This window comes from Alligator sinensis, unplaced genomic scaffold (assembly GCF_000455745.1).
Source record: "Alligator sinensis unplaced genomic scaffold, ASM45574v1 scaffold1130_1, whole genome shotgun sequence".
Lineage (NCBI taxonomy): Eukaryota > Metazoa > Chordata > Crocodylia > Alligatoridae > Alligator > Alligator sinensis.
In genome coordinates this window covers 1462552-1477830 of record NW_005842358.1, presented here as the reverse complement: position 1 = coordinate 1477830, position 15279 = coordinate 1462552, and the positions used below count along the sequence as shown (strand labels likewise).

At 42.2% G+C, this 15279-nt stretch overlaps 1 protein-coding gene across 1 annotated transcript in view; it reads right to left on the bottom strand.

The window, feature by feature from the left end:
* LOC102384870 (integrin alpha-4) overlaps positions 1–15279 on the bottom strand; it is a gene marked incomplete at its 3' end in the record, with an annotated part of 60846 nt that overhangs the window by 27674 nt on the left and 17893 nt on the right. Inside the window, exons 3-6 of the mRNA XM_006029121.1 lie at positions 8017–8123; positions 7786–7918; positions 5314–5381; positions 4531–4660 (exon numbers count right to left, since the gene is read on the bottom strand). Coding sequence (XP_006029183.1) covers positions 4531–4660; positions 5314–5381; positions 7786–7918; positions 8017–8123 — 438 coding nt within the window. The remainder of the gene's footprint in view (positions 1–4530; positions 4661–5313; positions 5382–7785; positions 7919–8016; positions 8124–15279) is intronic.

Genomic DNA, 15279 nt, shown 5'->3' with positions numbered 1-15279 from the left:
TTACTTTTCATTCCATCCAGGAAGAGCACACACCAACTGCTGCAGCTTCCTGAGCCTGACGAAGGGTTTTTGAACCCGAAAGCTTGCTTAAAAACTATTCTCCAACCATTTGGCTCGGTCTAATAAAAGATATCAAATTCACCCAAGGAACCTTGTCTGCTCATGATGAGTCTGTTGAACAAAGGAATATGTTGACAGAATAAAAGATGGACAGTATGTTGACTGCAGAGAGACCAATCCAAAAGGAAAGTCATCAAAGGAGTGAAATTAAAGAAAAGCATATAAGGGGGCAGCAAGAAAGTTAGATGTTGTTGTCGTCATAAATCAGCCTTCGACACCTGTCTGGACCATTCTAGCCTGACAAACCCTTTGCTTTCAGGAACTGAGCAGCTGTCTTTTCTGTTGAGCAAAGTAACATCTGGGATTGGGTAAGATTATTGTACTGAATGTTTTTCTCTCTCTGAATATAGAAACTGCTAAAATAGTATTTGTTGTACTAATAAAATTAGACTTTGATTTTAGGACACTGTGTTGTCTGTGTTCGTATTTCACATTTCATTTAAGGATTAATTGTGCTTTAACAACCCCTTAGTGCTATCTGAGAGCAGTGGTGCAAACAAGCTGACCACTCTAAGATACAGGAAGAAATATGTTAACTCCAACTTTGTTCCTCTTACATCTCCTAATTATAATCAATGGAGCCAAATGAACTAGGATTACTGAGTAGGGTTGTACCTTAAATCTTACACTTGCCAAGATGACCATGTGGAACTCAAGTGGAACCCATATGCCAGCATTTTCTTGGAATATTTTATGCTATAAGGGGTGAAACAAGATAATTTATCATTTAAAGGTCAACATCTAGTTTTTCCTTATTCAACAAAAAAAATCAGACTTAAGTGGATGTACCTTAATTTTTCTGCTCTGACCTTTACTTTTTGTTTTTTTTCCAACTGTAAACATTCATATTTCTAATGAACTTGCTTTAAAAAAATGCCATGGTAAACACAGTTCCCAGGTTTCTGCTGTTATAAAGATTAGCTATCATAAAGCATATGAAAAATATGTAAATTTTGTGCCTTTATTATTCACAATTTGCTTTTATCTACACAAATTCAAAGGATGGGATAAAAGTTTATCTTCTTTCTATACTGGATGCAACTGGCTAGGGACATAAAAGGCAATAAAAAGAGATTCTACACATATGTCAAAAGTAGGAGGAAGACAAGAGAAACCGTAGGTCCTTTATGGAATGTGGAAGACAACCTGGTTACAGATAATGCACAGATGGCCTTTTACTTTTTACTTCAGTTTTCACAAACAGGGGCAGCTACAAGATGACTAGTGCAGTTGGCAACAAAGATAGAGAAGGAGACAAACAGCCTAGAGCAACAGTAGAAAGGTTAGGGATTACTTAGAGAAGCTACATGCTTTCTAGTTCGCAGTGCAAGATGGGCAGGGCTGTCCCTGTGCAGAGCAAATCTGGGCGACTGCCCTGGGCCCTGTGCTTTGGTGGGCCCCATGGTCAATGCCACATAGGCCTCGCCACAGCTGCCACATGCCACCACTGCCAAGCGCCAGCTGCCAGCTCCAACCACTCACCACCCCACCCCCTTCCCCGGGGCCCTGCATAGGCTGATATGCCCCAGGCCCTGCACACCCCTAGAGATGACTCTGAAGATGGATGCACCTGAGGGTACTGTAGGAATTGGCTGAGGTAATTTCAGAGCCACTGGCTAAGAAGAGCATTCTTTGAGAACTCATGGAGTTGGGTGAGGTCCCAGATGACTGAGAAAGGATAAATATAGGGCCCATTGTTAAGGAAGAGAAGAAGGATAATCTTGGTAACTACACTGAGGTTACCCTGACCTCAATAGCTGGAAATATCATGGAGCAGATCCTCAAGAAATCCATTATAAAGCACCTAGATCAGGAACAGCCAGCATCAATTTACCAAGAGAAAGGCATGCCTGACCAATCTGATTTCCTTCTAGGATAAGACGAAAGGCTCTGTGGAAGGGTAGAGAGCAATGGATGCAATATACTTTGACATTAGCAAGGCTTCTGACACTGACTCGCACAACATTCTCATTAATAATTTAGGGAAATATAAACTAGATGAAAGTACTGTAAGGTGGATACATAACTAGTTGGAGCATTGGGCTCAATGAGTAGTCAGCAATGTCTCAATGTCTAATTAGCAAGAGGTATCAAGTGGGGCTCCCCAGGGGTCTGTCCTGGGTTCCAGTCTTGTTTAATATATTCGTTAATGGTTTGGATGATGGAATCATGTGTACACTTAGCAAATTTGTGAACAACAACAAGCTGGGTGGAGTTGCAGATACAACAGAGAATAGGGTTAGGATCCATAATGACCTGAATAGACCGGAGACTCACCTCAATTAATCAGATGAGAATCAACAAGGACAAGTGCAAAGTCCTGCACTTGGGATGGAACAGCCACATGCACAAATACAGGCTGGCTAGGCTCCAATACTGCACAGAAGGACATTGGGGTTACAGTGGAATTTAAGCCATGAACAACTGGTGTCTCCTGCGACTGGGGAAGCACCATGGCAGCAAGCAGTGAGTGGGGACCACCCACAGCCGCCACCTCCGGTGTTGGTGGCAGCAAGCAGGGACCACCTCTAGCCACGCACCCATGGTGTTGGTGGCGGTGAGGCGGGGACCTCCCACAGCCACCAACTGGGGGCAGCGTCAGTGTGAAGCGGGGGGGAAGGGGGTGAGCAGGTGCGAACGGCAATGGCGGCGGCTTCAGTGGCGACCAATCTCATGCGTCACCTATGCTATACACTGAATATTAGCCAACAGTGTGATCTTGTTGCAAAAAAAGGGCCAACAGCTTACTTGGTTGTATTAACAGAAAGATCACTTGCAAATCAAGGGAAATGATTCTTCTGTTCTATTCAAGCACTGGTAAGTTCTCACCAGTACTGTGTCCAGTTTGGGGCCCCATGCTTCAGGAGGGATGTGACAGTTTGGAAAGAATCCAGCACAGAGCAACATAAACTATTAGGAGCCTGGAGAGCAAGACTTATGAGGAAAGCCTGAAAAACTAGCATTATTTAGTCTGGAAAAAGAGAAGGATTAGGGTGGGATTTGATAACAGTCTTCAAATACCTGAAAGGGGACTGGGCAGACAAGGTTCCTTGGGTGAATTTGATATCTTTTATTAGACCAACCCAAATAGTTGAAGAATATTTATTAAGCAAGCTTTCGGGTTCAAAAACCCTTCATCAGGCTAATGAAGTTTCAGCAGTTGGTGTGTGCTCTTCCTGGATGGAAAGGGGACTGGAAATTTCCAAGGATAGAGATTCCATAATTTCTCTAGGTAGCCTGTTCCAATTTTTGACCACCCTCAAAGTCAGAAAATTCCTTCTAATCCCCAACCTAAATTTCTTCTCCTGCAGTTTGAGGACACTGCTCCTAGTCCAGTCCCCTATGGACACAAAGAAAAGCCCATCTCCATCCTCTATGCCTCAGAAAATATTGGGTAGACACTACTCTGGGATGGTTTAGTTGAGTCAATCCTGCCTTGAGGAGGGGCTGGACTAGATGTCCTCATGAGGTCCCTTCCAGCCCTGCTCTCTGTGATCCAACATGCATGATTTCCACTCAGAGATCCATTGCTGCCTTCCAAAGTTTGTCTGCCTCCAGCATCTCTAAAAGTTCATGTTTTGCATTCTCCTGCAGATAACAGTGCATCCAAACGCAGAAACTGTGCTGCACTCATGTCTTGCAAATGGCTAGAATGGACAGATGCAAGGAAGCTAGAGAAGCAGAATTGGTCCAGCTGTCTAGGCATGCTTTCACAAAGAGTCCCAAAAGGACAAGCAAGTTCTCTTACAGCCCATCATAGGCCAGTTCCTAAAGTAGCTCAAGTCAGTGACGTGCTAAGAAGCCTTGAACAACCCCTACCCCCTTGGCAATCCTAGCATCAAACTCGCATAGTAGGGCTATGCACTGTGAATGCTTGCAGGTGGACTTATACTCATGCGCTGAGATCCAGGCATGCTCTTCATTAGAAACCAACTGTAAGTCTCAATCTACTTCCCAGGATCATACCTAGTACTGCTCCTTAGTCTAGCTTCCATAACTGATCCTTTTTTTATGAAACAACCTTGCATACTGTACAAAGTTTGCTTTTTCTAGTTATGGTTGACACCTATAATCATTTTGCAAAGCTTTACTGCCTATAAACATATGTGCACTGGCAACATATCTGTCCATTTTAATGCAAAGATAGAATATAAACGATTTCAAGCAATGATTAGAAACAGTTGATAAATAAAATGTTTAAAGAACTTCCAATGAGGAGTCTAGAGAAATATTAGAACAAAAACAATATTTCAAGACAGCTACCTTCAGGCTCATAGAATCACTAGACATGTCTGCAATATTGCCATTTCCAGGTTTGACAAAGAAAGATGCTGCTTCAGAATGCATTTCAAACCTAATCATACAGAGCAGGGAATCAACGAAACAGATTTATAAAAATATATTAAATACCTAAATAACTTCCAAATTTCACTTGATTATTTGAATCTGTGTAAGCTCGAAATGTATTCGCAGTTGAATTGTAAACAAAGATAGAACCAGTCCAGTAATATGATCCTGGAGCTCCCATTATAATTAAATCCTGTAAGAAAATAAAAGTATAAATGTATCTATTATTTTGAAGATAAGCATGATGTGTCAAATCCATTCCTGGTATAACTTCTCTGAAGTAAATGAAATTATATTAGAATTGTATTTGGCTTAATATCAGTACATTAGATGCAGATCATATGTAATATTTTACATTTTTTAAATATTCTTATTCTTTTACTGCTAAGCAACTTAAGTCATGAAAACTTCAAGACAGCAAACAGTATTTTCCACTTTTGGAAGAATATTTTGAAAATTACATTCCTACAGTATAATATAAAATGTATAAATTAGTTTCTCTCTATAGTCTAAAATGTAAGCCTTATGAGTGTTAATATTCTCAATAATAAAAATGTGCTCTATTATAATTTTCATATACTTTACAAAACAGCAATTTTGAATATAAAGCATAGTGCCATGATACACTATGTTCTTGGCATACTGAAAATTGACACAGCTCGTATTTTTATAAGCATCATTCAAAAGGAATGACCAATGATGTGATAAACAAATCTAATTAGTTCTTCAGGAAAAAAAATTAAGAGTCTATAATCATTTTACAAATTATTTTACATTTTTACAAATGTAATTTGAGTTAAATTATTATTTAATTCTTAATAGGAAACAAATATATTTAATACACACCTCAGTGTAAAAACTAGACATCCCAGCCTGACATGACCCATGGTTCTCTCCAAACTTTCGCACATGATCTGAATATAAAAGCAAAAATTACTTAAGAACTTCAGTACATTTGAGAAATTCTTAATTCCAGAATTTATTTGCAGGTCTCTAACTTGGAAGTCAAGAACAAAATTCAACCAGTTTAAAGGTTTTTAAGAACAGAACACTGGTTTTCAGAATTGGAATAAACTGCATGGTCTTCAGCTTTATAATATTAGTGCACTATAGGAGAAAAATGAACTCTAGATAAAATGCAGTGCTTATCATCAGAACTAACTTTTCAAGCTAACTATCTCTTTAATTATAAATTATTCCACAAAATAGCACATCAGAGTGAAAAGTCACTACAGATGTTCCCTGAATAGCAAATGCTAGTAGATTTAACACCCTTCTTCCCACCCCATTTATAACTTCAGGCATAATCAGATGGGAATAACATTTTTCATGGGAGTTTCCCTGATGCCCAGGTTGTGTATTATAGTTAGGAACTATACACATAGAGGCTAGGGACAGACATTCAAAATGCCTGAGCCTGAATGGAGTCAAACTTTGTAGGTTAGTCTAACCTGGCTAGGCTATATCACTTTGTAATTGTACAGACACCCCAGACATGCAGACACATGCCTGCAGTGGCTCAGGCTAGAAGCTGGGGGGGCGCTGAAGCAGCCCTCCCTTCCCTACCACTGCACTGAGCTAAGGCAGGGCATGCCCAGGCCCCAGCAAGATGCTCTGATTAGTCCAGCAGGGAATTGATAACAGTGATATTTATCATCCCTAACTCAGTGTTTATCACCCCATTAAAAAAACAACAGAGGGACATTACCAGCTACCTGTTGATTCTACCTGTTGACTCAGCACAGACCATAGCCAGCATGTGGTCTTCTAGCTAATACCAGGGACCTCTCATCAAGGCAGAGGGGAATTCCTGCTTAGTAGGTAGTGGCGTGGAGGAGGAGGGAAACAACTCAGTCTGTGCCAGAGCTGCAGCCAGGGAGCAGGGGGGAAGGGCCAGCCCTGCTGTGGAACAGAGCCTTGCCGAGCCCAAAGAGCATGCCGGGATCCTGGGGAGTCTGGTTTATCTTAAACCAACAAGGGGTCTGGGACAGACATTGCATAAATTGGTTTGACCCAAAACAGTTAAGTCTGATGCTACATACCACCAAGTGTATTTCAAACTGATTTCAGCCATTTTCAAATTGGTTTATGTGCACTGAACATCTGTTCTGTTACAGGCTTAAACCGGTTTCTGATCACTTAAACCGGTTTATGTGTAATGTCTGTCCCTAGCCAGAGAGTTTACAGATATACTAACAGCATTATGGCTTGTGTCTCTAGTTAGATGTGGTACCTTTTTCTGTTTCTTTCTGATGCTTCATTAAGTATTTAAAAGAGCTGGATTAGAGATACCTGTGTATTATTCTTACTTTTGATTTCCTTCATTTTTTCTTCTTTCTCATGTTTTCAATCTCTCCCCTCAATATCTGTTTGGCCACCTTATACAAGCAACTCTTTCAGCTCCAATGCTCCCATGCTCTTTCAGCTCCAATTTGCTATTTTTCTTTATTAGCACTATACTTTTAATCTTTCTCTCTCATTTACCCAACAACTCTGCCCCACCAACAGGATGGAATCATGATACAGCCAGTGACTTTAACAATCTTTGGAACCAAAGGTGGCATATTAGGAGTTTATTCATCAGTGCCTGTGGAGAAAAACAGGTTATCTGCCCTCTCCTGCCTCAGTTAGGAGATACCATTACTAGATGCATTTACTGTTCCTTGAGAAACGTGACATAATACCCAGGGATTCTTCTTATGCACTGTGTACCCTATGCATTATAAGGACAAAGACATCTCTCTCTCTGTCTTGATTCCCTTTCTTGCCTCACTTTCCTCCTCTGAAACCTGACAAGGAAGAATGGAAGGAGGTCTCTTCTTGCATAGTATAAGTGGAATATGAGACAAAGCCTGGTAGGATTCAGACTCAGAAGATGTCCTGGAAGCCTCAGATAGCTTTGGATTGTTATTGAGTGGCCTGTTCAGGATGCCCTTTCTAATCTACTCTGAGACACTATGTTGAATATGTTGATGAAGCAAACTGATTAACTGAATCTTGCACTGCACTATTTATAAAGGATGTATGCCCTGCTAGAGACAATACCCTAAGCAAATGCCCACATTCACTATCTGGACCGTCTTTAATTGTGGAATCAACTTTCCTTCAAATCAGTCAGCATTTCACCAAAAAACACAAACCACAGGCCAGATTTCCATCTTCTGCCTGATAGCAGAAAGCCTGTCCAGAGCAGGTAGAAGGTAAAGAATAGAGTAACTTATGCTGAGCTTTTCAATTTTCAAAATAGCATTTAGGTTTACATCTCATCAAATAAAGCAGCATAATCAAACACTATAAACAACCAAACTCTCTCCTTACCTATATAGCAAGGACATATTCTTTTACTCAACTGTACTCGAAAATCAGAAGGAACAGCAAAACATAAACCGCAAGGAAGTTTGTGTTCATTTTTTTTTACGTAAAATACATTTTTCCACCTATGTCCACAGGCCTATGTAAAAATAAAAACAAACAAAAACGATGTGAAAAAGCATTAAAATGGTGAAGGGAGCATGATAAAAGGTATTCAATAATAAAGACAATACATACGACAATGGATCCATTTTCTCCTGACTGCCTAGACATGCTAACACCCAGCCATTGATTATCCCTTTCTTCTAAACATGTCTTTCCACAAAATTCTCCAGCAGGATTGCCTGGAATAGGAAAAGAATAATGAATTAATAGAAACAGAATACATAAAATAAACTGAAGTTCTACACAGTTTATTATGCAGTGTGCTTATCAGTAGGCCTTATACCCATATATATTTTCATAGTTTCATAGTTGGTAGGGTCAGAAGGGACCTGAGCAGATCATCAAGTCCAACCCCCTGCCATGGCAGGAAAGAGCACTGGGGTCAACCGACCCTGGCAAGGTGTTTATCTAGCCTCCTCTTAAAGACCCCCAGGTTAGGAGCCAGCACCACTTCTCTAGGAAGTTGGTTCCAGATTCTAGCCGCCCCGACAGTAAAGTAGTGCCTCCTGATATCTAGCCATTTATATAGGACATCCCATGGAAAGATATTAGTATAGTTCACAGTTTTTTGTAAATGAAAGTATGGTGCCATACAGGAAATATATACAGCTACCAGGCCCAAATAGAGTCCACTAGATACAAAGAGACTGTATTACGGTACTTCCATCGCTGTTGAAACTGAGGAAGATAGAAAGGTGAGCACAGATGCACTGTAACATAAGCAGTATATCATTTTTAAAAAGCTGCAGCATTGTATAGCCCAACCCCCTAGCATGATTTCATAGAAAGTACTAAAAACGTGCCATTATTTTTTTTACATTAATTTAATCACAAACACCATGATATCTTATTATAAAAATCATGGTTTTTAGCCAAGGAAATTTAAAGCCCATTATTTGGTACTCAATTCATCCAAGATAGGAAGATTTTTCACACTTAGTTGTGAGGCCAAACCTCAGGTCTGAATCACCCATCACACCAAATTGAACTTCCAGTTCCAAGTCGAGCCATACAATGGAATCTGCAGGTGTTCATGTGAAATACCTACTCATTCTCTAAAGCCACTGGATCTAAACTCTAATCTGGAGTGAAAATCTTTTCAACTTACCCCTTTTCCTAGTCACATCTCTGTCCAACAGAGCTTAGGAATCAGTCATATTCCAAGTCCCTATTCTTATAAAATCAGATTCCTCTAATTGCACTATTCGTTTTGGATGTGAAACTAATACTGGTATAATACTTTTGTACTTGGCCCTCCTTACAGAAATAGAAGGTATACAATTTTGAAGGTGGTTTGTAGTTTTACTTCTATTTAAATGCATTCTCTTATATTTTATAATGTGGGTAGCCAGTGAAGTTCTGTAAAAATAATAAATAGTGATCTCGTGCGTCTGGCAAATTCTTGTTTCTTCCCCACAAATTGGAGTCCACATGTGAAAAAAAAAAACTTTAAGCAGGCATTAAAATATTCTATTCTGTTTGAAAGGCTTATATTACATATGATATTTTTTTCTTTTTTCATTCTGAAGGTGCCCACTGTATGTTTACTAAGACACTGAAAAAAGTTTCAACCCAACATCTTCAAAATATCATTTTGCTGTTTCATTTACCAGAACTAACAGATATAGAATACTGAAAGAAAAATAGGTAATACAGTTTGGTGGGCTTAACTCTTATCAAATTCAACAAATTCCTTTACTGATGAAGCAACCCAGAAAGTCTGTGGTAAATAATGTTAATTAGCCAGCAGAGGGCATCAGAATAGATCAATGACTACCACAACAAATTTCTACATTAAACAGAAGCAAAAATAAGTTCCCAGGAGAGCTGAAATATATTTATAATCCATTGGTTTACAGGTTATTAAGGTCTAATAAATCTAGTTATCTGTAAAATCAATCAATCTAAAAATCATCACCCTACATTGACTGGGTATATTGACTTCTTTTGTTACCATATTTAGTCTCTTTCAATAGTAACGCAAAGGATTTGTCAGCATTATCACCTATTAAAAGGATTTTGGACATATGATACTGGAAATAGTTTGAGAAAACATTAAATTGATAGTAGAATTGTTCTGGCCTTTGGATTTTTTTTTTCCTGGCAGAAAATAATCAAGAAGGCCCTCTGTGAGAGAAAAACTTTCTGAAATTATTGTTCTCTCACTTCCTTACTTTTTATTATAGGGGTGATATCTTTTAACCAGACCACTGAGTCTTCCTGATTTTATCAAAACATGGAGTCACCCAAATAAAAGAAATAATACAGCTGGAGGTTATATTGTGTTTTGGGGATTTTCCATGAAGCATGAGAATGAAAATTTATGTGTACCATTTCTACCTACCTCATGTCTGTTCTACCTGCTTTTCTACTTAGGCCCTAAAGCAGGGGTGGGCAATTCTTTTGGCTGGAGGGCCGTTTAACGTGTTTTGGTGAGGCATTGTGGGTTGCAAGGGTAGTTCCACTCCTTGATAGGTGCCCTGCCCCCTGGTCACCATCTTGTGGCTAGAAGTCCCACCCAGTAAACCCTGACCTTTGCCACTGGAAGTCTCTCCCCTTGCCCAGAAAGTATGCCTTTTGTGAGGGGTGGGGTTTGCTTGTATATTGTGTGTGGAGGGGTTGGGGGGTGTGGTTGGGGGAGTATGTGATTTGGGGGTGCTTGGGTATGGTGCAGGTAGGGTATGTCAAGGTGTAGAAGGGGTGTGTGGGGGGTGTAAGTGTGGGTGTGACTGAGGTGTGGGGTGTGTGGGACTGTTGGGTGTGTGTGTAGTGGGGGTGAAGTTTGTATAGGTGTGGGGGGTGTATGTGTGAATGTGTGTGGGGGTGTCAGATGTGTTGTTGGGGTGTGTGGGACTGTTGGATGTGTTTTTGGCATGGTGGGGGGGTAGGGTGCATGATGGGGGGGGTGGGTATATGTGTGGATGTGCCCCTTGGGTGGTCCTGGGGCCAGTTTTGTTGAATGTCTTCATCAACAACCTGGAAGATGGCACAGAGTGCACCCTCAGCAAGTCTGCAGATGACACCAAGCTGAGGGGAGTAGTGGATATGCTGGAGGGGAGAGCTAGGATTCAGAGTGATGTAGACAAATTGGAGGACTGGGCCAAAAAGAATCTCATGAGGTTCAACAAGGACAAGTGCAAAGTCCTGCACCTAGGCTGGAGCAATCCCACATACTAGTACAGGCTGGGGGCTGACTGGCTGGGCAGCAACTCTGCAGAAAAGGACCTGGGGGTTACAGTGGACAAGAAGCTGAATATGAGCCAGCAGTGTGCCCTTGTTGCTAAGAAGGCTAATGGCATACTGGGCTGCATTGGTAGGAGTGTTGCCAGCAGATCAAGGGAAGTGATTATTCCCCTCTATTCTGCACTGGTGAGGCCACATCTGGAGTATTGTGTTCAGTTTTGGGCCCCCCACTACAGACAGGATGTGTTCAAATTGGAGAGAGCCCAGCAAAGGGCAACAAAAATGGTGAGGGGGCTGGGACATATGACTTTTGAGGACAGGCTGAGGGAACTGGGCTTATTTAGCCTGGAGAAGAGAAGACTGAGGCAGGATTTAACAGCAGCCTTCAACTACCTGAAGCAGGGCTCAAAAGAGGATGGAGCCAGACTGGTCTCAGTGGTGGTAGATGACAGAACAAGGAGCAATGGTCTCAAGTTGCAGCAAGGGAAGTGTAAGTTGGTATTAGGAAGAATTTTTCTCACTAGGAGGGTAGTAAAGCACTGGAACAGGTTACCCAGAGGTGGTGGAAGCTCCATCCTTTGAGGTTTTCAAGATCTGGCCAGATAAAGCCCTGGCCGGAATGATCTAGTTGGGGATGGTCCTACTTTGAGCAGGTGATTGGACTAGAATCAGGGGTTCCCAACCTTTTTAGATTGTGGACCAACAAACCGCAGAATGGAAGTGACTGCGGGCTGGTCTGTGGACCAGAAGTTACTGTGGAATGGCAAACTGAGGACCAGCAAACTGCAGTCTGAAAGTGACCGGCATGCTGCGGAGCAGCAGCCAACCCTTTTAAAAACTTTATAAAAAAGGGCTGGCTGCCACTCCACAGTATGCTGGTGACTTCCAGACTTCTGGTCCAGCAGCCAACCTTCCTGCAGACAGGCAGCCAACCCTTTGCAGCCCTGTACCACACATTGGCCTGGGGGCTGGGAACCTCTGAACTAGATGAACTCCTGAGGTCCCTGCCAACCCTAATTTTCTAGGTTTTTCTATGATTCTATGTGTATGGGGGGGGTGTCAGGTGTGGGTCTTGTTTGGCATGCAGTGTGTGCATGGTTGAGGTGTTGGGTGCAGGGCGGGGTGAGTATGGTGGGGGTGGAAGTATGGATGTGGGGGGGTGTAGGTGGTTTCTGTGGGTATGGTGGGGTGAGTAGTTTGGGTGTGGAGTGTGTGATATAGTGTTGTGTGTGTTTGTGGATATGGTGGGGGGTAGGTTGTGGGTGGGTTGGGTGTGTACATGTGGGGGGCTTCCTGCCCCATCTGGTTTCCCCTCTGTACACTCTTTGTGATGTGGCTGAGCCCAGCCCCTTCACAGGTGGAGGGAGGTGGAGGGACATCAGCATTGGCTACCTGGCTTGCTGTATGCTGCAATGGGCGGGAAAGCAGCTGTCATTGGCGAGCAGCAAGAAAAGCCCCTAGGAGAGGGGAGGGAGGGACAGGGAACAGAGCTTGGCACCACCAGCTCTCTTGGTCTCCGTCCCGCACCTGCCTCGTGGGACTACAGCCAAGCCTACACTGGTTCTTGCTGCTGCTACTGCTTCCATCCCACATGCCTGCCTGGCGGGGCTGCACCAAGCCCATGCTGGATCCTGCTGCTGCTCACATACCACCCGTCTGTCCTGTGCCTGCCCAGTGAGGCTGCACTGGCTCCAACTGCTGCTTTCACCCCATCTGCCTGTCCCATGCCTGCCCAGTGGGGCTTTGTAAGCAGCCATGTTCCTTCACGCCCCCCTCTATCCACACGCTCTCTTGCCCAGCCATTCATGAGCAGAACCACAGCAAGCTGCATGCAGAGCCCACCCCTCTCCCCTCAATGCTGTAGCTTCTTCTTCTGAACTGCTGCCCAGAGCACTGCAGCAGAATAGGAGGAGTCCCTAGAGGTTGGAGAAGCCCAGCAGTTCCCTGGGCAGCAGCAACAGCAGCCCTGCCCAGAAGCTGTGCCTGCTGGCTGGGGCTGGCACTCTCTGGCAGGGAAGGCTTGGAGCACACCAGGCACTGCCCCAGGTGACAGTGGGCAGGACTCGAACCCATGCAGAGTGCAGAAGGGGCAGCCACCTGTGGGGCTGGATGCAATTAATCAGCTGGCAGGCCAGCCCCAGCCCGTGGGCCGTATTTTGCCCACCTCTGCCCTAAATCCACAGAGTGCCCATCTCAAAATCCAGAAGAGCAGGGGCACGATGGTAGCTTATTCCGCTTCTCCGACCTTTCACATGGCATCAGGGAAGTCTTCCTGTGCAGCTCCAAGCAGGTAAGAAATAATCTTAAAGCAGGCAATAGAAAATCTTTACCTGCTCATGAAGTTCAATTATGTATAGATATTAACCACAGTTCCCTTTGACTTGGCTAGATTCTGTCATCTAACAAACCACTTCATACCAGTTCAGGAACTGGTATAATATCATATAGAATGCCTAGACATTTCCCATTTTAATGCACACTTTTAAAATAAATTTCATGATTTTAGTTAACATTAGAATTAATTGTAACTTGAAGTTTGTATAAAGTATTGATAAGGACAGATGCTAGTCTTGTAAGTAACATTTCTCAAACTCTAGCTGGAAGGCCTTTTGCCTCCCTGCCCCATATCTAACAGTAATTTTTCTTTTTAGATGGGAAAGGCTCTTCCTAGCTGTTTCTGTCCTTTTATGTTAATAGTTTTTGACTACATATAGATATTAGAAATGAAAGCAGAAGGGAAGACTAGCTTCCTAAATTATCTAGGGTTCAACACTTGAAATTTTCATTACACCAAACAGAATGTAGTCAGAAACAAAGAAGGTTTTACTTGGCTTAATGCTCCATTTGGTCATCCATTTTAGATGTCCCTAAGGCCTTCAGAAACAGTGAAACAAGGCATTTTTCTTTTCTCCCATGTATTATATTACCCCTTACTCATGTGGTTATTTTCCCTTCCCCTTGGCTCTAACATAAACTCTCACTCTAAACTGTCCTTAGTCCTGTGCTCTATTATCTTCTCTTGCTTTCCCTGCTGTTTTTGTTTGCTTCCTACACTTCTTCTAGATCCACATTCATTCTTCAGTCTCTAATTTCCCACTACTAAGAGAAGGGGGATTTTGAAACATTCTGTAAGGAAAGGACAGGATAAGTCCCTTGTGAGCATAAATGTAAGCAAGGGGAGTGTGGGGTTTATGGATATGGTGATGAGGACAGGCATACTATTAGCAGTGTTTAATCTGGTGAAAGGCAAAACTGCTTCAGGGGGCAAAGGCAAAAGAGCAGCACTGCTGAAAGCACCAAAAGGGAAATGACAGCTTGAGTGCCAAAGGGAAGTGGCATATACTGATCTTGTAAAGTTGTTGTAAGATAAATAAGAGTGCAGTCTGTGTAAATTGCACAGCAGTAATTTTATATCCTGAAGCACGTGAAACTCCATTGTAGCAACATGGTCAAATGTAAGGTCTCGAGTTAAAAAACACTCCTGACTGCGGCTACTGAGGTTAGGAAGGGAAAAGAGATCTCTACTCTAAAAAGATGCTAAGTGCATGTCCACACTTAGTGAACCTCCCAGAACATCTCCCATCAAAAAGCTGATTTCATTCCCCCAACATGAGTAGTCTTCCAACCTTCAAAAAAACCTGCACAAGTTTAGGAAATCTGTCTATGCCCTCTCCAACGCCAACCTGAATTATATTTTATTTAATACAGACATCTGCCTTCATCTCTTTGCAAAACTTGTAAACCAAAGCTTCTTTTTTCTGTAGAGTAATAAATCTACTACATCCAGTGATCACAATACACCATATATATCAATGCACAAGAAATTAAAATATCAAGATTCATGAATGGAAGGGATGGGGATGCTTGTTTACTTTAATGACAGTAAATACCAAGGAACTCAGCTTTTATTTGACAGAGCACCCTGATTTTCTTTCCATTTTTTTAAAATTCCAAATGAATCATTTAATGTGAATAATTTGTGGCCTTCTAACTGCAATAGCAGTTCACTCTACTATTCGGACATGTAAATGGGAGTGGATAATTTTATTGGCAGTGTGCTATTTGATATTGTTCCCATGCTCCAATAGGATGAGTGTAATGGGCACTAGGCGCACCTGTTTTAAGGTACAGCTCTGAAAGGAGCTGAGTCAG